We start from the raw sequence: 27,046 nt of genomic DNA on the forward strand, positions 1-27,046 counted from the left end.
ACAGCTTGAAGCTGTTTCAACGGAATCCAGAGGAATTTTTGTGTCGTTTCATAACAGTGGACAAAACATGGATTCATCACTACCAGCCTGAGACCAAGGAACAGTCAAAACAATGGGTTGCAAGCGGGAAATCTGCACCAAAGAAAGTGAAAACTGTTCCTTCAGCAGGAAAGGTTATGTCCACTGTCTTCTGGGATGCTCGTGACATAATCTTGATAGACTTCTTGGAAAAGGGCAAAACAATTACTGGAGTGTATTATGTGTCTTTGCTGGATCATTTAAATAATGAAATAAAGGAAAAACAACTGCACTTGGCGAAAAAGAAGATTCTTTTTCACCACAACAATGCACCACTCGCTCTTCTGCAATTGTGACAGTACAATTGTTCTTCGATTTATGCTATGAAGTCCTTTCGCATCCTCCCTACTCTCCAGATTTGGCTCCCTCGAACTACTATCTGTTTCCAAACATGTAAAAACGGCTGCCAGGAAAGAGATTTTCATCAAACGATCAGGTGATTGCCAAAACAACTACCTATTTTGAAGAGTCGGACAAATCATACTATATGGACGGGATCAAAAAACTCGATCATCTTTGGACTAAGTGTATAGACCTCAAAGGAGACTATGTTGAAAAATAAAAAATGTTTGTCTCAAAAAAATTGTTTTCATTTTTGCACGGACTTATCGAACAACCCTTGTATATCCTTAGAAATTCAGAATAAATGGCAAAGTTTTGATGTCACCTCTTTATTTACCAATGTATGTCTAATAGATACTTGATTTGATTAAGTTCTAAATTTCCCCTTGATATCTTTGAATTATTCAAATTTACTGCATATGCCAGTTACTTTACTTGGTGGGGAGAAATCTACAAACAGGTTAATGGTGCTGCTGTGGGTTACCCCATCTACCTCCTTTAGCAAACTTTTACATGGAACACTTAGAAAAAAAAATACCACAGCTATATACAAGCCCCTAGTGTGGTTTTGATTTGTTGATGTGTTTGCCATTTGGCCTCATGGACAGTACAGTACACTACACACACACACACACACACACACACACACACACACCCTATATAAACAATCTCATCATCTAGCCCAACAGTATGGTATTTTAAAAACACTTACACAATTCCTATAAAATAGATAAAATATTACATAGCCCCCTTTAATTCTCCCTCCTGTAATACACAGGAACACAACATTACCATTCCTTTTCTCTATGTTAGTGGTACATCAGAAAAGATAGCCAAAGTACTAACAAAACAGGACTTTTGCACCACATTCAAACCTCATATTAAATTAGCAACTCTGATCTGCTCTACTAAGGATAAACTTTACCTGTAGCATACCCTGAAGTGCATTAAGCTCCTTGTGACTGTGATTTAGCCCTCAGGAAGATCTGTTAACATCTGCCTGGAAGAACATAAAAAATACATTCACTACCATTATTATGGCAAGTCAGGACTGGCAGACCATGCTTTGGACACTCCTTCATACAGGATTACATGGAAGAAAACTAATGTGCTGTTTAGAAGATTTTACAGATCTGAAAGATTATTTTTTTGAGTCAACCATGGCTATGAAAAATTCTCCTAAAATGAACAAATATGGTTTCATTAATTTGCCAAAAATTTTGGAGTCTGTTATCTTAAGAGCAACTCCCACATAGCTGTAATACTTTTTTTTTACAAGATTAGAGGCTGCCAAATTAGGACTTTACATTTTTTGTCCATTACAATTGTATTGTTTCACTTAGGTCACTGCTGTGTTGTGCTCTGAAGTTGCTGATTTGAAATTCAGCAAAATATAAGCAAGTTAATAAAACATAATTTTTTTTATAAAATAGTTCATTTAGTGTTAATACCGTTAAAAATAAGTCATGAATTTCAAAAAAAATAAATAAAAAATTTTTTTTCAAAATATTTCAACTGAAATATTGTGAAAAAATAATTGTTGAATTATTTTTTCTAAATGATCTACAAGTAAAAAGAATTATTTTTTACTTGTAGTTCATCTGTTTTCATAGAATTAATCACAAACATTACATCACCATGGAAGTCACGAATTTAATTAACATAATATAGTATGTTATATAGTATATACTAGGGGGGGCTATGCCCCCCCCCACCCCCGTGTTACAGACTGGTAGGCCTGGTTCTCTTTGAATTTTGAAGACTCAACACTCGGTAGCCCCTGAGTGTCGAGTCTTCAAAAGGGGGATCCACCCCCTCTGGCCCATACGGCATCCAACCCCCCGAGTTCCAGACTGGTAGGCCAGTTTTTAAATTCTGATGACTCGAATTTTGAAGACTTGACACTCAGGGTAGCCCCTGAGTTTCAAAACATTTCAAAAAACATGGCATACAAATGTGATGTATTTATTCCCAACTATATATGTTATATATATAATATATATGTTATATAATATAGTAACATAACATATGGTCAGCAATTATGAACTATTCTGTTAAAATTTTACCTGTGGCTTATAATAGTTCATGATTTATTACATTCCATTTTTTTTACTTTAAAAGCATACTGGTAGTTTTTATATTAAAAAGCATATTGGAAGATATAAAATAACAAATTAACAAAGAGTAGTTTATGTACTAACTTCCTATCTACAATTTTCCTCCAAATCTATCTGTTACCTTAAAGACTCCAACATTATCAGATCTTATATTTCTATCTTCTAAGGCACTTTTTACTGTATCAATCCACCTATATCTTGGTCTTCCTCTGGGTCTTTTTCCTGCCAACCCTGGCAGAGAACACTTGTTTTGCTAACCTTTCCTCTCCCATTCAGTTTAAGTGACCATACCGCTTCTGCTAACACAGTCCTGGATGCTAACAATGTCAAGTTCGCATCCAGGAATGTGTTAGCAGAGCTAATTTCAGGTGATATGGTCACTTAGACAGAATGGGGAGAGGAAAGGTTAGCAAAACAAGTGTTCTCCGCCAGGATTGCAGGATAAAGACCCAGAGGAAGACCATGGTATAGGTGGATTGATACAGTAAAAAGTGCCTTAAAAGACAGAAATATAAGATCTGATAATTGGGAAGAGATCAGAAAGCATGTGCTATATTGATGGAATTGAACTGCAGGAAACTGATGAGGCTATGGACTAGGGCATGATTGTGGACAGGGAGTTGAAGTTGAGAGGGCATATTTGCAAAGATAATCAAAATGCACATTAGATTATGGGGTTGTTGAAGAACATAATATCAATCTGGGATAGAGAGGTAATTGTTCCCCATAAGGCTTTAATAAGGTCACATCTGGACTACTGCAAACAGATCTGAACACCTGGATTCCGTGGGGATGAAGATATCACGGAGAGGTTTCAGAGGCGAGTGACAAAGATTGTGACAGGTCTGTGGAATGCTCCCTATGAGAATAGACTCATGGTCTGTAGGCTTTAGAAATTAGCTGATAGGTGAAAAAGAGGAGATCTGATAAAAGCATTTGTTTTTAAAGAAGCTTTATAGGATTGGAGCTGAAGATGTTTTTCAATATATGGCAAGAAAGAAAGAACAAGGGGGTCACTAGTGGAAACAGTGTTAGAGTGTGGTTCGCAGTGTTAGGACTAGATTTTTTGCTTGGAGGATGGTGAATGGGTGGAAAGGGTTGCCAGAAGTGGTTATGGGTGCTTCATCAATGAATGAGTTTAAGGAGGGGTATGATAAGTATTGTGTGGATAATGGATCTCCCACAGTGAGTCTTCTGACTCCATGGAGATACCAGTACAATAATAATAATGTTTTAATTCTTTATTAAACTCCATGTACACAAGAGATGCTTAGAACTGACTATTCAGTATCTATCTGGATACTGAATGAACAAAGATAAGCTGGAAATTTAGGATGTAGCTGACCAAATTGTATTCTTATTGGCTTAAGCCAAAATAAAATGATGGTACAACATGATAGAATTTTATGCTAGGTGGGGTGTTGTCTAGTTAAATAAGGTCCCCATTGTTTTTTGCATCAAACCAAGGTGAGCAGTGAAAAGTTAGCTAATGAAACAGATCCAACATCAGCAGAGTTCAAGATTGGCACCATCAACATAAGAAGCATCAATGGTAAAGAAATGAAAGTGGCATAAGAATTGGCTAACTCCCAGATTGAAATGATCGATGGTAATGAAACAAAAAGAGGTGAGAATTTTCTAAGGAACACATGTCAGGTATTGTATTCAGGTAATGGTGATCAGGGAAAAGATCTGGCTGTAGTAAATACATGGATAATCTTCATGAATGGAAGGCAATGTCAAGTAGAGTAACGTGGGCAAATATCAGAATGATGAAGTATAACAGTTTACAGCAACATAATACATACATAATACTGTAGAGCATAATGTTCTGACAGACACAAAGCCATTAAATAAAATGTGCATTATAGTCCTATAAAAGTGGATTATCGTAATTCTCGTGGAAAGGCTTAGACGTTGGTTATGCATTTTCACTAAATTATTTCAGGAAATTACAACGTACTAGGATATACATTAAAATAAATTTTAATATATTTCTATATTTCGGCAACGTCACGCTGCCATTTTCAAGAACTTAGGTACAAGATATGTGCACGCAGGCACAGCACAAACAATAAATGAGTAAGAAGAATGAAGCTAATATTTCTCCTAAAGTCCTGATGGTGCCCTCTAGTGGGCGATGTTGGTATTCTTGGGCGATTGGGCTGAAGGTCTTCTGATGTAGGTTTCCCAAATTTGAGGAAGTCTCATGCAGCCAAATTTGTTGAGGTTAGGCTCGTTTTTTAGGGCTGAAGCTGATTCTATGAAAAGCCTTTCATATCTGTATTTGCTATGGTGTATTATCCTGGCTTTTTTCCACCGTATTCTATTTCAGGTATCCAGAGCATGGTCAGCAAGACCAGAGTGGCTGTATTGGTTGTAGTCCTTATGTTCTGAAATTCTGATATTTGCTGTCCTGCCTGTTTGGCTGAAGTAGGACAGCTTACAGCTGCAAGGGACCTGGTACACACCAGGTAGGTCTAGGGGGAGGAGGTTGGTCTTTTGTTGAGCGGATCAGGGATGCCAGTTTTTTATATGGTTTGTAACAAGAAGTTATGTTTTTTTAGGATTTTTGTGATTTTTTCTGAGGTGCCTCGGATGTAAGGTATGGTGATGGATTTAGAGTAATCCTTGTTGTGAGGGGGAGGGGGGGGGTTGTGGTTTACTGGTTTTAATATTTTTTGGATTTTTTTTGGGGGGGTAGCCATTGGCTGAGAACGTGTTGAGGATGTGGTTTCGTTCTGTGGTTAGGGCATTGTCATTCGAGCAGATAAGTTTTGCCCTGTTGTGTAGTGTTTTAATGACTCCATATTGTTGTGGGGGGGGGGGGAAGTTTTGGTGAATGTATCTGCCTGTATGGGTGGGTTTTCTATATACTGAGAAAACCAAGGTTCCATCAGGCTGGCGGGTGACTAGTGTGTCTAAGAACGGAATGCAGTTGTTTTTTTTCCTCTTCCAGGGTGAATTTGATTCTGGGGTGTTGGTTGTTTAAGTGTGTTAAGGAGGAGAGGAGTGCATCGGAGCCATGTGGCCAAATAGCGAATACATCATCTACATAGCGAAGCCAAATGGTTGGTTTTTGTGGGGCAGAGTTCAAGGCTTGCTCTTCAAAAGTCTCCATATAAAAGTTGGCCAAGGGTGGGGAGAGTGGAGAAACCATGGCTGTCCCCTCTATTTGTTTGTAGAATTTTCCTTGCCAAACAAAATAGCCTGAGTTCATTGTGAACTGAAATAGGGCTGTGATATCGGGAGGAAATTTAGCTTGGATTAGCTCTAAGATTCTTTGAGAGGGACATTCGTAAATAAGGAGGAGACATCAAAACTGACCATTATGTCAGTGTGTTTGAGTGTAAGGTTTTCTATGCTGGCTTTGAAGTGGGCTGAGTTTTTTATGTATGAAGGTGTGTTGCCAGTGTAGTGTGAGAGAGCTTTAGCCAAATGTTTAGCTAGTTTATATGTGGGGGAATCAATGCCATCCACTATGGGACGTAATGGCACGTTTTCCTTGTGAATTTTTGGGAGTCCCTAAATCCCGGGGGGGTATGGAGTTATATGGTTTTAGTTTGTTGGTGATTTCCACAGGCCAAGAAGTGACCTTCTTAAGGAGCCTGTGGAGTTTTCTAATTTGTGAGTTGGTGGGATTGTATTCGATGGGGAGGTAAGTGGCATGATCTAACAATAGAGATTTCAGCTTACCTGTGTAATCTTTTTGGTTCAGCACTACTGTGGCATTCCCTTTGTCAGCTTTGGTGATTATTAGTTTCTTGTTTTCCTTTAATTCTAATAGAGATTTAATTTCTTTACTGGGCATGTTGGTTTTAGGTGGTTTGGCTTTGGTCAGAACACAAGCTACATCCAGTCTAATATCGTTGGCGACGTGGCTTGGGAGGTGTCGGATCCCGCGTTCAATCCGTATCATGATATCCTCAGCAGGTATTCTTTTGGGCGCAATGGCAAAGTTGTGGCCACGTGCAAGGGCATCGAGTGCTTCAGGTTTCACACTTAGTGACGACAGATTCACTACCGTATTGGTAGGAAGTTGCGGTTTAGAGATTGCGACCTTTTTTAAATTTTCGAATTTTTTGATATGTCGGTCTCGGACTAATTTAAACTCTTTCTCCGCTGCAGTGCACGAGATGTCGTGTAAAATCGACCAAATTTCGTGGCTTAAGGTGCCTGAAAGGTCATCTTCGAGTGCCTGTATAGCTGAGTTAGCTTCACTCAGGAAACGGCGAGTGGCGGCAATTTGTTCTCTGAGTAAGGCTTGGCTGGCACGGTTATAGATACGAAGTGCCTTTTGCGAAGAGAAACGGTGCTTCAATTTCACACAGTTGGGAATTACCTGGTTATCCCGGCAGTACTTCAGGAAGGCGAGACGATTCAGTTGTCTTGCTAGCTTCACCTTCAATTTACCGTAATGGCGTGCTTTACGTGCGGTAACATCTCCGTGGATTATCGTAATTCTCGTGGGAAAGGCTTAGACGTTGGTTATGCATTTTCACTAAATTATTTCAGGAAATTACAACGTGCTAGGATATACATTAAAATAAATTTTAATATATTTCTATATTTCGGCAACGTCACGCTGCCATTTTCAAGAACTTAGGTACAAGATATGTGCACAGAGGCACAGCACAAACAATAAATGAGTAAGAAGAATGAAGCTAATATTTCTCCTAAAGTCCTGATGGTGCCCTCTAGTGAGCGATGTTGGTATTCTTGGGCGATTGGGCTGAAGGTCTTCTGATGTAGGTTTCCCAAATTTGAGGAAGTCTCATGCAGCCAAATTTTTTGAGGTTAGGCTCGTTTTTAAGGGCTGAAGCTGATTCTATGAAAAGCCTTTCATATCTGTATTTGCTATGGTGTATTATCCTGGCTTTTTTCCACCGTATTCTATGGCAGGTATCCAGAGCATGGTCAGCAAGACCAGAGTGGCTGTATTGGTTGTAGTCCTTATGTTCTGAAATTCTGATATTTGCTGTCCTGTCTGTTTGGCCCCGAAGTAGGACAGCTTACAGCTGCAAGGGACCTGGTATACACCAGGTAGGTCTAGGGGGGGGGGGGGTTGGTCTTTTGTTGAGCGGATCAGGGATGCCAATTTTTTATATGGTTTGTAACAAGAAGTTAAGTTATGTTTTTTTAGGATTTTTGTGATTTTTTCTGAGGTGCCTCGGATGTAAGGTATGGTGATGGATTTAGAGTAATCCTTGTTGTGAGGGGGGGGGGGGTTGTGGTTTACTGGTTTTAATATTTTTTGGATTTTTTTGGGGGGGGTAGCCATTGGCTGAGAACGTGTTGAAGATGAGGTTTCGTTCTGTGGTTAGGGCATTGTCATTCAAGCAGATAAGTTTTGCCCTGTTGCGCAGTGTCTTAATGACTCCATATTGTTGTTGAGGGGGGGGGGGGGGGGTTGTTGGTGAATGTATCTGCCTGTATGGGTGGGTTTTCTATATACTGAGAAAACCAAGGTTCCATCAGGCTGGCGGGTGACTAGTGTGTCTAAGAACGGAATGCAGTTGTTTTTTTCCTCTTCCAGGGTGAATTTGATTCTGGGGTGTTGGTTGTTTAAGTGTGTTAAGAAGGAGAGGAGTGCATTAGAGCCATGTGGCCAAATAGCGAATACATCATCTACATAGCGAAGCCAAATGGTTGGTTTTTGTGGGGCAGAGTTCAAGGCTTGCTCTTCAAAAGTCTCCATATAAAAGTTGGCCAAGGGTGGGGAGAGTGGAGAAACCATGGCTGTCCCCTCTATTTGTTTGTAGAATTTTCCTTGCCAAACAAAATAGCCCGAGTTCATTGTGAACTGAAATAGGGCTGTGATATCGGGAGGAAATTTAGCTTGGATTAGCTCTAAGGATTCTTTAAGAGGGACATTCGTCAATAAGGAGGAGACATCAAAACTGACCATTATGTCAGTGTGTTTGAGTGTAAGGTTTTCTATGCTGGCTTTGAAGTGGGCTGAGTTTTTTTATGTATGAAGGTGTGTTGCCAGTATAGTGTGAGAGAGCTTTGGTCAAATGTTTAGCTAGTTTATATGTGGGGGAATCAATGCCATCCACTATGGGACGTAATGGCACGTTTTCGTTCGTGAATTTTTGGGAGTCCATAAATCCGGGGGGTATGGAGTTATATGGTTTTAGTTTGTTGGTGATTTCCACAGGCCAAGAAGTGACCTTCTTAAGGAGCCTGTGGAGTTTTCTAATTTGTGAGTTGGTGGGATTGTATTCGATGGGGAGGTAAGTGGCAGGATCTAACAATAGAGATTTCAGCTTACCTGTGTAATCTTTTTGGTTCAGCACTACTGTGTCAGCTTTGGTGATTATTATTTTCTTTGTTTTTCTTTAATTCTAATAGAGATTTAATTTCTTTACTGGGCATGTTGGTTTTAGGTGGTTTGGCTTTGGTCAGGACTTTAGGAGAAATATTAGCTTCATTCTTCTTACTCATTTATTGTTTGTGCTGTGCCTGCGTGCACATATCTTGTACCTAAGTTCTTGAAAATGGCAGCGTGACGTTGCCAAAATATAGAAAATATATTAAAATTTATTTTAATGTATATCCTAGTACGCTGTAATTTCCTGAAATAATTTAGTGAAAAAGTCCTATAAAAGGTTCTACTAAGGAAGAAATGGCGGAATTTTTTCAAGTCATTAGAAAAGCCAGCTGAAACAAAGTTGGTTCTTATTGGAGATCTAAACAGCAGAGTAGAATATGATTACTAACATGCAAGTGTTTTTGCGAAAATTTGGAGAAAGTAGCCAAAGCTAATAATAATGGTACACATCCTTATGCACACGTAAAGTTGTGTATACAAATTTATATGAAGAGAAGATAGGAAATTAGAAAAGTCTCATTGATTATGTTATTGTTCAGAGCAATATCCTCATGCTAGTTTTGGACACAAGAAAAAAAACAGAAAATTAAATCAGATATTATTACCATTTAGATTTGAGTAGGATAAAATTTAATATCATATTGAAAAGAAGTGTAAGAAAGTTTTAAAATGAAGCATAGTTGAGCAGCTTTCAGAGGTGAGGTGTAAACTCAAATTCACAAATATTATTCAAGAAAAAAATGGAAAGTTTGAAGACAAGAATCAAACCTTGGTGATTCAGTGGCAGAACCTGAAAACATTCAGTGATTCAACTAGAGAAGTAGGTGGTGAGAAAATAAGAACTCCACGATGGACTCGAAGATAAACAGGCAAACTAGGAAAACAACAAAAAAAAAAAAAAAAAAAAGCATATCTAAAGCTCTTGGGAAGCGAGTCATCATGTTCTCTGAGAGAATGGATAGAAAAATGTAAGTGAAGCATTATGTAAAACTAGCTGAACAAAAGTCATGGGAGAACTTTGGTAAGAAAATAGTAAATATCAGGAAGGTATTAAAATAAGAATTTTGGAGGCTATAGAAAGAGTTTAGAAATAGAGAAAGAGTACTGAAAGGAATCAGATGATAAATGTCACATGAAAACTGAGGATTAAAATAGCCTACATGTCTGGAGTAGTTACTTTGAAAGGCTGTTAAACTTCAACATCGAAGGGAAAATTGGTGAGGTAGGAATTTGATTTAGGCCCAATAGGGGTTACCAGGAGTAATATATGTTATCTAAATAATCAAGAAATGGCGATTTTCTATATATTTGCCCAAAGATTTCGTCCAAAACATATTCCATATTTAGATTTCATACAACATTGAAGTGAACACCAGTCATTTGTCTAGTATTAAAGCTAATAGACTACGTTTTGAAATAGCCAAAGTGATCTATGATACCCAACTATCAGAATTGAAAACGCTGAATTCCTTAAAACAAAATAATAACATAGTTATCACCAAAGCTGACAAAGGCAATATTACTGCTTTCTAATCGCAATACATACTCTCAGCTTAATATTGATCCTTCCAAAAGTCAGCTCAAAAAACTCAAGTTATTGGATGAAACAACATCCATAGATCAAGAAACCATAAAAAAACTCAAAACATACCATGCAAGACCTAGAATATGTGGTTCAGCAAAATTACATAAAAGTAACTGTCCAATTAGACCAATTGTGGATTCTATAGGCAGTCCCATGTATAAAATATCAAGTTTTCTGTCTAACCTTCTCTGTACCCTCATTGGCCCCTCAGCTTCTTTGATAAAAAATTCCATAGAATTTCATACAAGAATAAAACACATTAAACTAGCAGATACAGACATGCCTTGACATTGTCTCTCTCTCTTCACTAATATCCCTCATAAAGAGACAATAGAATTTTTAACCCCATCCATCAGACATAGTGGAATTATTCATTTTGCAATCACATCAAGTTACTTCACATGGGAAGATAAAATATATAAACAAGAGGAAGGAACAGCAATGGGCTCGTTTTTATCACATAAGCCAACTTTTTTTCTCGAACACCTAGAAGATTGAATTTTTGCTCTTGACCCAAAACCAACAAATTGGCTATGGTACATTGATGTCTTTGCAGTTTGGAGTCACACAAAACCAGACTCATTTCTACAAAAAATCAACATCCTAGTATCAAGTTCACACTAGAAAAAGAATCATCAAAAGGTATTTCCTTTCTTGATGCACATCCAGCATAAACAAGATGGATCCATTTCTGCTTCTGTCTACCAAAAACCAACTTTTTCAGGTCGTTATATCCACAATACATCACAATATATATCTCAAAAATATGGCATCATAAAATCTTTAGTATCCAGAGCACACAAGATTATTATTATTACATTATTATTATTATGTTGTTATTATTACATAACACACCTCCAGAGAGTCCAAAGACTCGTCGAGGGATGGCACTATAACTCTATAACTCTCCGTCTCCACCACCCACAACTACCTTCTTCATCTACACCAACGCCATATACCGCCAACCACCACCACCACCACTAGTATTTTTACAATCACAAACATCCATGCCCACGGTGGGATTTGAACCCACAGCCTTTTGGCTGGAGAGCGGATATGCTAAAAAAAGCCTTATTAAATGGATATAATCCAATAATAACCCAAAAAAATAATTAACCCTCTCCTACAAAGCAACCCAGACAAGAAGCCCAATCCTATACCATATATTAAAGGTATCTCTGAAAGTTTGGCAAAAATTATGAAAAAATATGAACTCATTTTTACCTATAAAACCATCACCCAAATTCACAACTTGCTACTTTCTCCAAAAGACAGACTCTCACCTATGATGCTACCTGGCATATACAAAGTACCATGTTCATGTAGCTTGTCTTACTATGGACAAACAGGAAGATCTGTAAATAAATGTATCTCTGAACATCAAGACCACATCTGTCTTATCAAGCCTTACAAATCTGGTCTTGCACAACATGGAATCAAAAATATTAACCACGGGATCCAGTGGTAAAATGCTAAGCTACTACATAGATCCATATATAAACATGAACGTTTATATATTCCTGAGTATTCATATATATCTAAGTATTCTTGACTGTATCCCTGTGTGTTCATGGGGCCAGTTTGCCTGCTTGCGGGATGAAAAACCCCAGATAAACTGGTGGAAAAAACCCTGCTGTCCACGCCCAAGACTGGCTAACTTGGCTATGGCTGAGGAAGATCCTTAAGCTCCTCACGTCATCGACAGGAATCGAACCTAGGACACTCCTTCTCCAGGTGGTTGCGAAGCGCAAAGCCACTAAGCTAACCGTGGGGACATAATCCCTGACTGCTATCCATAGTTCTCCAACAAGTGGGCCAAACTGGTCCAAGAAAGTGCTGAAGCCTTACTTCATAGATTTAATCTTAATCAGAATGACTGTCTCACTATTTCAAAAGTTTGGGAAATTATCCTCAATTGTATCTTATATTTTAATTTAATTTTAGTTAGTTTTTATTAAACCCATTAGGTTTAATCCATGAACAAATGACTGTATATGTAGAGGGATTCCAATTTAAGCATGCATGCCAATGTGTTTTGAATTCAATCACTATTGTTACTCGATAATTGTGCCAATGATGTCTTATGATACATAAGACGAAATATTTACATAATGAAAAAGTTATTTACTGTGGCATATGTGTTATTCTATAGTTAAGAAATGATGAGAATATGAAGTATTTTGACATTTTGTGTTATAAATGGACTGAGGGTTATATAATTTGCCTTCGCTCTATTAAACATGCCTAGTTTCAAAGAAATCTTTATACAAACATAGTACTTTTCCCAACCATTTCAGGCCTCCACTTGTAATGGTGGTGATCTCAAACTGGGCAGTAAAAATTGTCTTTCACCTCTAAGTCTTTTGCAAACATCCATACCACAATAAGATTTCAATTTATAGTGAATAACATCCTTGCTGTTCATGCTTGGACAGCAAAGATTGCTATTCACTTGGCTGACATATGGACCACGTTAATAAGGAAATGTTATTAAACCTGATATTCAAATAGAAGATATTTATTTCTTAATATGATAGTTATTGCAAAAAGAGTTGTAGTTAGTCATAGCACTTTTCCATGGAAAGCTGAACTCACCTGATAAGTCAGATACTGTTATATCTTGTTATTTACAAGATGAAATAAATTGCAGTTTGTTAAAAGTTTAGCTAATTCCCCTCCCCCCCCATTCCAGTATTAAATATGTTGTATTACAAAGTACAAAGACAAAGGTATAAATATGAAGTGACTACAGTACTTCATATTAATACCTTGGGATTACTTCATGTTAGGAGTGAAGCAGAACCAACCAGAATGAAGAATTGATGTTGACATGTTACTTTATTAATATATTAATAAGTTGCATCATGTTAAATGATTTTCTCCCCTTTTATTAGGCTAAACTTCAAGAATATGAATTCACAGATTCACCTTTAGAGCCACCTCGATTACCAAAAAATGATGCACCTAATCGCTTTTGGTCATCTGTTGAGCCTTATTGTGCAGATATAACTCAAGATGACATTAAAGTATGTATATATATGTTTATTATGTATATTAAAGTATGTAGTAATGTTGTTAAATTATTTCAGGAATCTGAAAAAATCTTGCTGTTCATTGATATGCATGGAACAGAGTTACTGTCAGATGCAGGAGATTTTGATAAAATTTTGATTTCATATCTTTTTATTAAACTTCAACAAAATTTTTTGTTTTAAATTGATAAATGAAAAACATTTAGCATGTGTGTGTGTAATGCTAATCATAAATATATAACACTAAGTATACGAAACCCTGTTACTATTATAATGGTAACACAGTGTTCATCTCATCTTCCCTAAAAAATTTCCAGATGTGAGTTCACTCTAATCTAGCACCATATTTATTATATCATCACTAGCCAGGGATGTAAGTAGCACACATTTATTTTCTATAGAAAGTACGTGCTCTTAGAACATTTAATCTGTTTTTGCAAACCATTCATGTTTAAGAGGATGAAACTCTCCTGTTTATTAACTTGTATAACATGTCACCATTTGTAATCAGGTAACCTGCTAATTTCTTGCATATTCTTGTTTTGATGAAGAAGATACAACAGGTACCATGTCATATCTCATTGTTTAGCATAATTCATGGAAACATAATATACAACTTTCAAAACAAAAATGTTTTTCATTTTTTTTACATTATCATGAACCCTACTCTAGATACCAAACATGAATCTTTTTCAAACTACTCCAGGTTGCCAATTAGCAGGAAAGTGATCTAATATCAAGTGACAAAATTCATTTCCAGCTTGGAGCCATGCACAAACTTCCCCACCTATAGTTGGATTCAAACCTGCAGCCTGTGTAGGAGTGAGAGAGCACATTAATGATTCAGATAATCTAGCTTGCAAAAACCTTGTAAACTCTTCTAAGTCAGTAATGACTTAGCTAAGGAGGCTCAACATGCTGGAAGGAATCCTGAGGTATTTCTCATAAGAAGTGGTAACACAAATAAAAAGTAAACTTTGTTATCCTCCCAAGACCATATTTACTATAATTGTCAACTCTTCTCTTTGAAAGATCATATCATTGTTCGAATTTCCTTTTGTACATAGTGTTCTTTGACCAGCCAGTCTGTCTTGCCCATAGTATTATGTGGTGTATTTGTAACAACACCAAAGGAATGTAAAAATGTGCCATTGAAACATCTTTCCTTACTATTCTTTTTTGTAGTTTCTGTTCTTCTGATCCAAACACCTACTCTAATTGAATTATAAAAATAATTCTAGCTTGAATGAAGCCCTTCATTTCTTATTTTACTCATAATCCCTGCCTATCCTATCCCAATGCTTTAACAGGCGTTTAAGGCCCACAACCTTCCAAGCATGCTTGGATTTCGTAACCGAAATATGAGGATACAAAGGTCAGCCCTATGCCTCTAAGTATTCCTGACTCTATCCCTGTGTGTTCACGGGGCCAGTTTGCCTGCTTGCGGGATGAAAAACCCCAGATAAACTGGTGGAAAAAACCCTGCTGTCCACGCCCAAGACTGGCTAACTTGGCTATGGCTGAGGAAGATCCTTAAGCTCCTCACGTCGTCGACAGGAATCGAACCCTAGGACACTCCTTCTCCAGGTGGTTGCGAAGCGCAAAGCCACTAAGCTAACCGTGGGGACATAATCCCTGACTGCTATCCATAGTTCTCCAATAAGTGGGCCAAACTGGTCCAAGCAGAAAAATTGACATTACAAGTGGCTCTGGTTTTTCACTCTGTCTGCACTGTATCTCATAACAGCTACAAAAAATAAATAAAATAAATCCTAATTTAATTTTGAAAGGACCAACTTGTCTCCTACTGAAATGGCAGTTGAGCCTTCTGATCATTTGCCAGGCCACTGCATGCATTGCAACCACTTTTTCTTTCATCCTTCCACTTCTCTCATATTCATATGGTTATAACATCATAAGGCTGTTCTTCTTAGTGTCATTCTTCTTCTCTACTTCCTGCATGGATAACTGTGGCAAAAAACCTCCCATAATACCAAGACTAGTTATGCCACCTTGGATACCAAGTCTTCTGGTTTTGACAGTGTGTTTTCTCTCCTCCCCCCCCCCTTTCCTCAATGTCCTATATCTTTTCAGCCTTTCCTAATCCTTTGGCATCTATTCATATCAGTAAGAAAAAAAGGAGGGGAAGGAATAAGAAGAACAGAATGGTAACAGCTTTCTGGCTAATTAAATTTTTCAGAAGGTACACAGGAAATGCAAAAAGCCATTCATTAGATAAAAATCAAGAAAAAACTCGCGTACAAATTTTGATTAAGTTGTTTTGAATTAAAAAGAAAAAGAACAATATCAATAGCACAAAGCTTTGTCTTTAAAATGCCAAATACGTATCATTATAATTTTCAGTCATTATGCAATTAATGAATACAATTCACTATACTAACTCGATTGTATTTCTATTCAGCAATTTTCTAAACTCTTAAATAAAATGTATTTCTAATATGAAAAATTTAAAATATTCGAAATATACCCATTCCCTCTTGTCACAAAGCGACTTTTAAGGAGGTACAATTTCCAGGAAAACACTTATACACTTAAGGCATCAGCAGTAAAGCATTTATCAGTATATTGCAATGCTTTTAGCTATGGTAGTCCACGAACAAAGAACCCACTAAGTTTTCATTTCTTCTGCAAGATTATTGAGCCCTTGGACAAAATTCCTAGATCAGGGACAAAAATCTAGCTCCTGCTCCTTTGTTAGCTCACACAAACTTAACTTTCATGGATGTCCCCTGTGCCCTCTGCCTACCTTCCATATAAAGAAATATTTCATCAGTTAATAACCTATAACAGGCCCTACCCAAACAAAAATTAACTGTTCTTCGATTAATTGTTTTTTTAAATAAATTGCCTTTCTGTAAATTGTTGTTTGTTAAATTGTTTTCATTGAACTCTCTGGATACCAGCTAAGCGCCTTTTAGAATGTGCCAGTTTTTATAGTTGATTAAAATATCCTGCCACTGGTGTTGCTTCTAACAATATCACTCTTGACAACTGCCCCAATGCTAAAGCTTTCCTTTGCCTCTGCACTTCATCAAAGATTAGAGACCACAGATATGATAGCTCAGAAAGGTTAAGGGAGTGAACAATGGCATCAGTGGCAGAATCATATTAAAAATTAAGATATTAGGAAGGAATTTGGAATTGTTAGCATTGAAGAATATGTTAGAAGGGGCTAATCTTAGGTGGTATTATCACCTAAGATTAGCAAAACAGGTGTTTGATGCCAAGATGGTTTTTCCCCCCCTATTATTATTATAGGGGGGAAAAAACCCAGAGGAAGACCAAGGTCCAGGTGGATTGATTCATTCAGAGCTTCCTTAGAAGACCAAATGTTAGATATGACAATATTGGAGGGGCTGACAAGTAATATACTAATTTGGAGGAAAATTGTTAGGAGATTAATTATAATGTAAACTTAATTATGGAATGCTGGCCATAGTAATTTGTGGTTTTTTCTGTTTCTTTGAATTTCACGTCTCCAATCCATATAATTGGCTTTCGCAATGATTTTTATTTTGGTTTTACTGTGATATTTTGATGATTTTCATATATTATTCAACCTTCAGAAAAGTGTTTGCTTTCATCATTCCTTGTATATTCTTGTCATTTCCACCTTCAGTATCAACATTAGCTAACATTTATGTAAATTTTTAAACTTTTGCTGTATATTGGTTATTATTTTTCTAGCATTTGTTTTTCAATTAAGAGCCATTGTTTTATTCATATTAGAGTAACTTTTTCACCTGTCTTATACAATTCTTCTAATTATGCTTGTATATCAGCATGTTTTGATGATATTAAAGTATACAGATGAAATTATAGATGACAGTATAAAGTGGCATTAAAAACAGTATAAATCTTATGACAGTATAATGAATCAATTTGGTGAAGAATGATAGAAAAACAAAAATGGCTAGTTGAATGAGCTTGAGAGAGAGAGAAGAATTGAAAACAAGAGTGACCTCTGTCTTTGTGTTTTATTTGTGCCCCAAGGCACAAAGAGTATAGGCAGGTAAGTAGGTAACTTACTGTCATTTGAAATATCCAGGTAAGTGCTTCCAATGGGAGTGGAGGATTTGTTTTTCAGTTGATGTGAAGGTGCTTGATGACAGTACTCTTCATATAAATAATAGACTACTTTATATAAATGCCGTGTGTGTGCATCAGTACTGTACTGGGATCAGAGTTTTAAAAATATTTATTTAAATTTTTGTTTAAAGGTCACGTGTACATGATCATTGTACAAATGTACTAATAGCATCCTCCAAGTAGGTGCAAAATTTCCAAATATTGGTATTTGATTGTTGCAGTTTAAAGAGTTAGCAGCAAGTGATGTGACTGACTAAGAAATATTTTGGGTTGCAACCATTTTACAAATGCATTCAATAGTAAAAATTAATCTCTGCATTTTTTGCATATGGTAAAGTAAAATTGTTTTATTTGCTGAAGCAGGGGTTTCTAGTTAAACGTTAATACCTTAATACACTTTCAGTGTTTTACTCTCCAATCAGTAGTCCATGGTTTCAAATCCCACTTTAGATGTGGGGTGTTTGTGAATATCTTCAGTTAGTAGAAAACTTTCTCTGCAAGTTTCTCAAGCTACTCATGGCTTCTGAGTAGCTTGAGAAACTTGAATATTTATTATTATTATTATTGTTTCACCTCCAAGGGACTCATCGAGGGAGGGCATTGTACTCTACAACTGTCTCCACCACCTAATCTACCAACTACACAGAATGCCTTAAAATAAATTTTAATATACTTCAATATTTCGGCAACGTCACGTTGCCATTTTCAAGGAAACTTAAGAAAGGCACGTGCACGCAGGCACAACAAACAGTAAATGAGGAGGTAAGCTGAAAGCTTTATTGTTAGATTGGGCTACTTACCTCCCTATTGAGTACAATCCCACCAACTCATAAATTAGAAAAGTCCCCAAGCTCCTTAAGAAGGTCACTTCTTGGTCTGTGGAAATCACTAACAAATTAAAACCATTTAACTCCATACCCCCCCCCCCCCCCCCGTATTTATGGACTTCCAAAAATACATAAGGAAAATGTGCCATTATGTCCCCATAGTGGATGGCATTGATTCCCCACATACAAACTAGCTAAACATTTGGCCAAAGCTCTCTCACAGCATACTGGCAACACACACTTCATACACAAAAAACTCAGCCCGCTTCAAAGCCAGCATAGAAAACCTTAAACTCAAACACACTGACATAATGGTCAGTTTTGATGTCTCCTCCTTATTCAGAAATGTCCCACTCAAAGAATCCTTAGAGCTAATCCAAGCTAAATTTCCTCCCGATATCACAGCCTTATTTCAGTTCACAATGAACTTCAGGCTATTTTGTTTGGCAAGGAAAATTCTACAAACAAATAGAGGGGACAGCCATGGGTTCTCCACTCTCCCCACCCTTGGCAAACTTTTATATGGAGACTTTTGAAGAGAAAGCCCTTAAACTCTGTCCAAACCAACCATTTGGCTTCGCTGTGTTGATGATGTGTTCACTGTTTGGCCACATGGCTCTGATGCACTCCTCTCCTTTCTAACACACTTAAACAACCAACACCCCAGAATCAAATTCACCCTGGAAGAGGAAAAAAACAACTTCCTTCCTTTCTTAGACACACTAGTCACCCGCCAGCCTGATGGAACCTTGGTTTTCTCAGTCTATAGAAAAGCCACCCATACAGGCAGATAAATTAACACAAACAGTACCACCACCCCCTCCTCGCAACAATATGGAGTCATTAAGACACTACACAACAGGGCTAAATTTATCTTTCAAATGACAATGCCCACAAACCACAGAACTAAACCACATTGACACTTTCTCAGCCAATGCCCCCCCCCCCCCCAAAAATCTAAAAAAAATTGAAACCAGTAAACCCCCCCCCACACACACACACACACAACAAGGATTACTCTAAATCCATCATCATACCCTATATCCGAGGCACCTCGGAAAAAATTACAAAAATCCTAAAAAAAACGTGACTTAACTTCTTGTTACAGACCATATAAAAAATCGGCATCCCTTATCTGCTCTACTAAAGACCCCCCCCCCCCCTCTAGACCTACCTGGTGTATACCAGGTCCCTTGCAGTTGTAAGCTATCCTACTTTGGCCAAATAGGAAGGACAGCAAATATCAGAATTTCAGAACACAAATATTACATCCAGTTTCATCAATACAGCCACTCTAGTCTTGCCGACCATGCGCTGGATACCTGCCATAGAATACGGTGGAAGAAAGCCACAATAATACACTATAGTAAATACAAATATGAAATATACAAATTTCATGGAATCAGCTTCAGCCCTAAGAAACAATCCAAACCTCAACAAATTTGGCTGCATGAGACTGCCTCAAATTTGGTAAACTTACATCAGAAGACCTTCAGCCCAATCCCCCAAGAATACCAACATTGCCCAATAGGGGGCACCATCAGGACTTTAGGAGAAATAATAGCTTCCTGCTTCTTCCTCACTTACTGTTTGTTGTGCCTGCATGCACGTGTCTTGTTCTTAAGTTCCTTGAAAATGGCAACGTGATGTTGCCGAAATATTGAAGTATATTAAAATTTATTTTAATGTATATTCTAGTTCACGTTGTAATTTCCTTAAATTATTTAATAAAAAAAAATACACAGAATGCCATTACCATTGTTATCTACACACAACACCATGTACTGCCCACTCCAACTATTTTTTGTCTGTAAATTGCATGTGTTCCCATGGCTAATTTATCTGTATGCATGATGAAAAACTTGAGTTTCTGAGAGAAAAAATCCCTGTATACTCATATGAGATTGGCTAACTCACCTTCAACTGGGGGAGGGGAGGGGGGGAAACATAAAGATTCTTCTTGTCACGACAAGAATTGAACTTAGGCCTTTTCCAATTGAAGGATACAATGTACCACTATTCTTCCAAATTGCGCAATGGAATATTTGGTATCTAGAGTAGAATTTCTAAACCCTTAGACCTTCCCATTGTACTAATGTGCAATAGATCTACAACCTTTCACACATAAAATTCACATAATGTGTTTTCTTCACACAAGTGCACTGTAATATGAATGGAGAGGTTTGTAACATGAGAGGTTTCAAAACCTATAGTATATTGGTTCTGTTTGTTAGCATTTGATTAAGAATAAAGAAAAATGTGTTTCATGAATGGCTAAAGATTACAATCCTTGGGAAACACAATATGAGGACTACTGTTCCCAAGGGCAAGGATAAGAATGAAAGGGGAGAATAAGTTAAATTGGTAGGTTTTAAGCTAGATTGTGATTCATGTTTTTATAGACAGAGGGTTATGATTAATGGAAGCGATTCTAGCAGAACAATACCATTAAAAACCTGTAGAAAAGACTGAAACTGAACACGTATGAAACCACACAAGATTATTGAGTTATGAGCTATGCAATTCAGATGAACTTCTTTTAAGGCAGTCTGTGATTGTACCAATAATTGTGATATAGCTATTTTTTGCTGAAATATTACAAAATATCAAACAAAAATCCAATAAAGGATTTTAATCATTGCATGTTCAGAGCTTAAAATATTATATGCATCATACTGTTATGATATTTTGCATGTATTTTTTAGCAGAATTGATTTGGGAAAAGTGGAAAGACATTTTTCCCAATTTTGTTGTAGCAGCTTTTCATTATGACTTTTTCTCAGTCTCTATGACATTGTTTTGTTAATGCAAATTAACTGTATATATAGTATATATAGATTGTCATATGAATTATGAATAATATAATTAAATAGGTGAAAGTGGATTTTGTTTTGCAGATGTTTTAAGATGAATTTGAGTGGATCAGTAATTCATTTTAATTATGAGCATCTGCACCCCTATTAAAGTAACCTGGTAATTAAATATGCTTGTTTGAATTGGTTTTACAGATATTGGAAGACCTGATAAAATCACACAGTGAAGACTCTGAATATTATAAAGTTCCAGCACTTGGGAAGCATTATTCATTAAAGTGGGCTCAGGAGGATATGATAGAAGAACAGAAAGAAGGTTATATTTTATTGTTTTAATTAAAGTTCAATTATGCACTTTCCAGAAATATTGCAATAACAAAAAGTCAATGAGAAAAGAGTATCAAAATAAATTATCTCATAAAATAAATAAATGTTGAAAAAAAAAATTGCTTCCAATATTGTCATGTCAAGTTTGCTAATTTTTTTATTTTTTTTAGAGATGGTAATTTGTAATTTATTTTTATCCTTGAAATAGGTGTCTGAAGTAATTTACTGTATCTTCACTTATTAGATACAAGAATATCAGCAATAATTGCTGTCTCTCAAAATATGCAATAGCTTTAAAAAATATATGGTAACAAGTTTCAGGTGCTAGATACACTTGTTCTGGCCATCCAGCCAGACTGGCTTGGTTGGCAGAGTGGATGTTGCCCACTCTCTTCAACTCATAGGTTATGGATTAGTTGCAGGGATGTTTATGATTGTGGTTAGCTAAGAGACGATTTGCATCTCCTTGTGTAAGATCAACACACACACTATCTTCTGTTTGGAGGTCTGAATCACCTTAAAAAAATTCCACATTTGGCCTGTAGAGCAGGTTCCCAGATTAATTCAGGTAGGCTAAGGATTACATAGTTTTTATAATTAATGATTAGATTATATCTGCTTTAAATCCTAACTTTCTTGGATAGGATTGATACATACATGTACACTTATATATATAAGATACATTTAGAGGGAGACTTAGAGAATACTGTGATTTAGATATCTATTGAGTAGGTCTCTCTCTCCTCCCCCCCCCATGTAAATACTTTGACCTGTGGTAAATATCAGCAAGTTATAAATTATCATGGACATAACTAAGGCTTGACAAATTATACAAAGTCTACTTGCCAAAAAATGTGCTCACCAAAGACCCCCATTTGTTTTAATGATGTATCTCAAGTAACTAGGAGTTTCATAAAGCGATTAGTAGTGCTGCACCTGTGTTTTCTTAACGTTGAAAAGATTTTGTTTAGAAAGTTTTCTTTTATTTAATAAAAAAAATATTCTATTTTGTGCGATCTACAGCATATTTGTTGAGTCCTAGTCTTAGCTATGAATGAGTATAATTGAAAATTGCACATTCCGTTTAGAGCTTAATCTTCTTAATGAAATAACCACAATATACAAGATATACAAGATATCACGGCATCATGCCTACTGGTAAAACAGCCAAATGTTGCAATTGCAACATTTGGTTGTTTCACCACTCATAAAGTTTCTCTGTTCATGTCAATAGTGTAGTCTCCACATACATTTTTCAGACATATATGAATTTCCATTAGCCTCATCTTCTGCAGTAAAGAATTCAGTCATCACGTTCTGTTGAATACATGCATTTATAACAGCCACCATTTTGAAGTGCTAGTTTGCTACACTTGTGTGACTGATCACAGTGGAACTTATTGTGGTGGAACTAGAGTACGAATATCCACTCAGCGACATCTAAAGCTTTCTGTCATACCTAAATCTAAAGAAAATCATGTAACTGGGTAACTACTCAGCAGAATGATTTAATATTTAACATGATGATGTGTGCGGCAGTGGAATTTTATTTCGTGCAGAAACCATTGTTTGTTCTAAAAGTTGCCACTAGGTTGATTATGTGATGCTGCAATAAATTGTAAATTATGTATGATACTCCTGGTATGCTGTGAAACGCTGCGACCATACCATTTATGCAAATGACAAATATCCCTAATAACATATGCCTCGAAAGAGGCTTCTATAAAAGCATATAGCTGCAGAATATGTCACTTCATTGCCTGTGAATAGACAATGTGTTAAAGCACAATGCCACCATTACTGAAGGATCACGCACTTCTCATGAAGTTGTTTTACCAAAATGACAGCTGTGCATTGACAGCATTGTGAAAGTTTAGAACATTAAAGGGATTAAAAATGAGTCCTATGACTGCAAATAATTTACGCAAAATGATCTGGAAATTTGAATAGACAGGTTCCTCAGGTGTCAAATCTGGCAGAGGATGGAAGCCCATCAATGGCAGACAGTGGAGGAAGTAGCCATAGTGTTAGAGGAAGAAAGGATGGCAAATGTTGTAGGAAGTAGCAACAGTGCGTGGCATATTTCATGGTCTTTAGACAAACTCATAAGCATGGTTCACAAAGTCATAAGACAAGTTCTGCCCTATTATCCTTACAAGATTTCTGATGTTCATCAATTGCTTAATCCTTACTAGGGTGCACATGAGAAACATCTGCCTTGCAGTTTCTTGCTTGGACTGAATTGGACAACAACTGGCCACGGAACATTTTGTCGGCTGACAAAGCTCACTTCCATCTGGATGTGAATACAGATGGAAGTGAGCTTTGTCAGCCGTACTGTGAATACAGCCCAACTGTATAATTTGGGCAACTACAAATCCACACATCGTGCAACAGATTCCACTTCATTTCCTGATGGTCACTGTTTGGTGTGGTTTTGCAGTGGAATTCATTATCGGACCTTTCTTTTTCAAGGAGCTCTGTCCTATTTTCATTACATGCACTGTTAATGGCCAGCAATATGCATCTGTCTTAGCCAGTCAGGTGATTTCAACACTTCAATGGAGTCAATGTCTGAATTCAACAATTTTTATGCAAGATGGTGACCCCCGCCATCACATCGCCATCCCCTGTTGAGCAATTGCTTCAGACACATTCTACCGAGGGCCGAATTATCAGCCGCCATTTTCATACAACGTGGCCAGTACTCTTGCCGGATCTGATCCCTGCAACTTTTGGATGTGGGTACATGTCAAAGACGTCTATCATGAACACATAGCCGACTTAGTGGACCTTAAGACCAGCATTAGTGAAACTCTACATTCTGTGGTGGAGCATGTGATTTTGAGATTTCAGTGCATTGGCAACAACAGATGGGCAATATGTCGACATGTTGGGTAACCACACAATGTTCTATGTGTACCCTGCATTTTGTGACATTTTGAGTTACTTGCTATGGTATTGCAGTGCCATGTATAGTAGTCCTCGTAGCAACTTTTAGAACTAACTTTGGATTTTTGCTCAAAATAAAATTCTATTGCTTCACACATCATGTTAAATCATTTTTATTATTATTATTGTTCTGGGCAACTCCAAGGAGTCGACAGACTCATCAAGGGAGGCCCTAACATCATGTCAAGAACAACTATTCGACATTGACAAAGTATCTATCATACCTTGCCTTGAACTCATTCACGGTCGTAGCACCCACAACAGCCTCTGGAAGCTTATTCCACTCATTCACCACTCTCCAAGTAAAAAACGTAGCTCTAACTCCCTTGTCAACCACGCTCTTGCCCAGCTTCCATGCATGGCCCCTAGTCCTCCCACCACCAGTCATATTTTCAAAAATATCTTCTGGATCAATCTTATAAAAACCCTTCAGTAATTTGAATGTCTCAATCATATCACCCCTCCTTCGCCTATCGTCCAATCTCTGCAACCTATTCTCATAAGGTTTATTCTTCAAATCTTCAACCTATTCTCATAAGGTTTATTCCACAGACCTTCTATCATCTTGGTCACTCGTCTTTGGATCCTCTCCACTTCCTCCCCATCACGAAGAAACCCTGGTGCCCATAACTGGGCACAGTAGTCCAGATGGGGCTTATCAAGGCTTGATACAGAGGAACAACAACTTGTTTGTCTCTGCATGTTAAAGTATTTTTCAGAAGCCAAGTGATTTGATGAGCTGATTTAGTCACTTTTGCAATGTGCCCCCCTAAACTTCAATTCCCTGTCCACCAACACTCCCAAATCCCTGGCCTCATCAATCTCCTGGAGTACGGTTCCACCAATGCAATATACTGCTGCTATTCTTTTCACCCCAAAGTGCATAACTTTACACTTTGCCACATTAAATTGACATCCATTTTTCCTAGCCCAGTCCTCCAAACTATCCAAATCATCCTGCAAAATTTTGACATCCTGTGCACTCACAATTGCTCTACCCAACTTTGCATCATCAGCAAACAAGTGAACACTTCCTCTCAAATCCTTTCCTATATCATTGATGAACAAATTGAAAAGCAGTGGTCCAAGAACAGAGCCCTGCAGCACACCACTAGTCACAAGCCGTCTTTTAGACTCCACTCCTGCATAAACCACTCTCTGGTATCTCTTCTTCAACCACCCTCCTATCCATCTCACCAACCCTATATCTACTCCCATCTGCTCCAGTTTACTGATTAGGGTTCCATGTGGTATACTGTCAAAGGCCTTGGCAAGGTCCAGTAGTATCACTGTAAACCCATTACCCCTATCCAGTTCAGCCATCACTGTGTTATAAAACGTGAGCAAGTTACTGAGGTATGATCTACCCTTCACAAAACCATGTTGTCCCCCATACAATATCCTATTTTCATCCATCCAATCCTGTATTCTTTTCTTGACTAATTTCTCTAAGACCTTGACAATGATTCCTGATATGCTAATCGGTCAGTAATTTACAACAGCAGTCTTGGAACCACCTTTATGCAGTGGAACTATTTTCCCCTCTTTCCACCCCCTCAGGACTAACCCAGACCCGAGACTCAAACAAAATGGTCAAGGATACTGACAATTCTTTAGCTGCTTCTTGTACGACACGAGCTGGTATACCATCCAATCCCATGGATGTATTGACATTGAGGTTATGCAATAGACTACTCACCTCCACTTCATTCACCAGAATTCCCGTATAATCTACTGGTTTATTCGTTTCTGCAATGTCACCACATGGATGATATATACTTGCAAAGTGCTCACTCAGTAACTCAACTATATCAACTGATTCAATTACCTCCCTACCATCGGCATTCTTTAAAATCATTCTACCATGTACATTTTTCCTTTTACTTGCTACATATCTAAAAACCTGTTTAAGATTCTCTTTAGCCTGCATGGCCAATGTTCTTTCGTAATCCTTTTTTGCTTTTCTTACCACACTCGTTACCCTTCTGGCCTGCACTTTATACCGTTCATGTGCCTGCCGGTCACCTTTCTCCTTAAATTCCCTCCATAGTTGTTTCTTTTTTTGCAGCTCAAGCTTAATGGTGTTATTCATCCATTTAACCCCTACTTGATTTATTATTTGGACTATAGGTATACAGTCAGCCATTGCTTCATGCAAACACTTCTTAACTGCCTCCCATGCACTATCAACTTCTAGTCCTTGCAGTTGTACATGCCATGGCACTGAACCAATCAAACTCCTAAGCTTGTGATACTTTCCAGCCCGATAATTCCACATGTACCCTGTCTTAATTGAAAATTCCACACCTTTAGCTACTTCCCAAGTCAAGACCCTATGATCACTCTCACCAATTGGTGGCAATGTGGTCATATTTGATACAACCAAATCCTCAGATGTAATTACTAGGTCAAGCACTCTCTGACCCCTAGTATTTTCCATTACATGCTGTCACAGATAGTTATCCCTTAATAACCGCATAAAATCCAATTCCTTCCTCCCGTGTGTCCTCTCCTCACTCCAATCAATGC

The 27,046-nt window shown here is 37.4% G+C and overlaps 1 protein-coding gene across 1 annotated transcript in view; it reads left to right on the top strand.

The window, feature by feature from the left end:
• Positions 1-27,046, top strand: part of Ada3 (transcriptional adaptor 3) — a 244,258-nt gene that overhangs the window by 115,560 nt on the left and 101,652 nt on the right. The window contains exons 5-6 of the mRNA XM_090410059.1: positions 13,351-13,482; positions 21,434-21,554. Coding sequence (XP_090266185.1) covers positions 13,351-13,482; positions 21,434-21,554 — 253 coding nt within the window. The remainder of the gene's footprint in view (positions 1-13,350; positions 13,483-21,433; positions 21,555-27,046) is intronic.

The sequence above is a fragment of the Typopeltis vanoorti genome, chromosome 20 (assembly GCF_054136105.1).
Source record: "Typopeltis vanoorti isolate ZY-2024b chromosome 20, IOZ_Tvanoo_1.0, whole genome shotgun sequence".
In the NCBI taxonomy this organism is placed as follows: domain Eukaryota; kingdom Metazoa; phylum Arthropoda; class Arachnida; order Uropygi; family Thelyphonidae; genus Typopeltis; species Typopeltis vanoorti.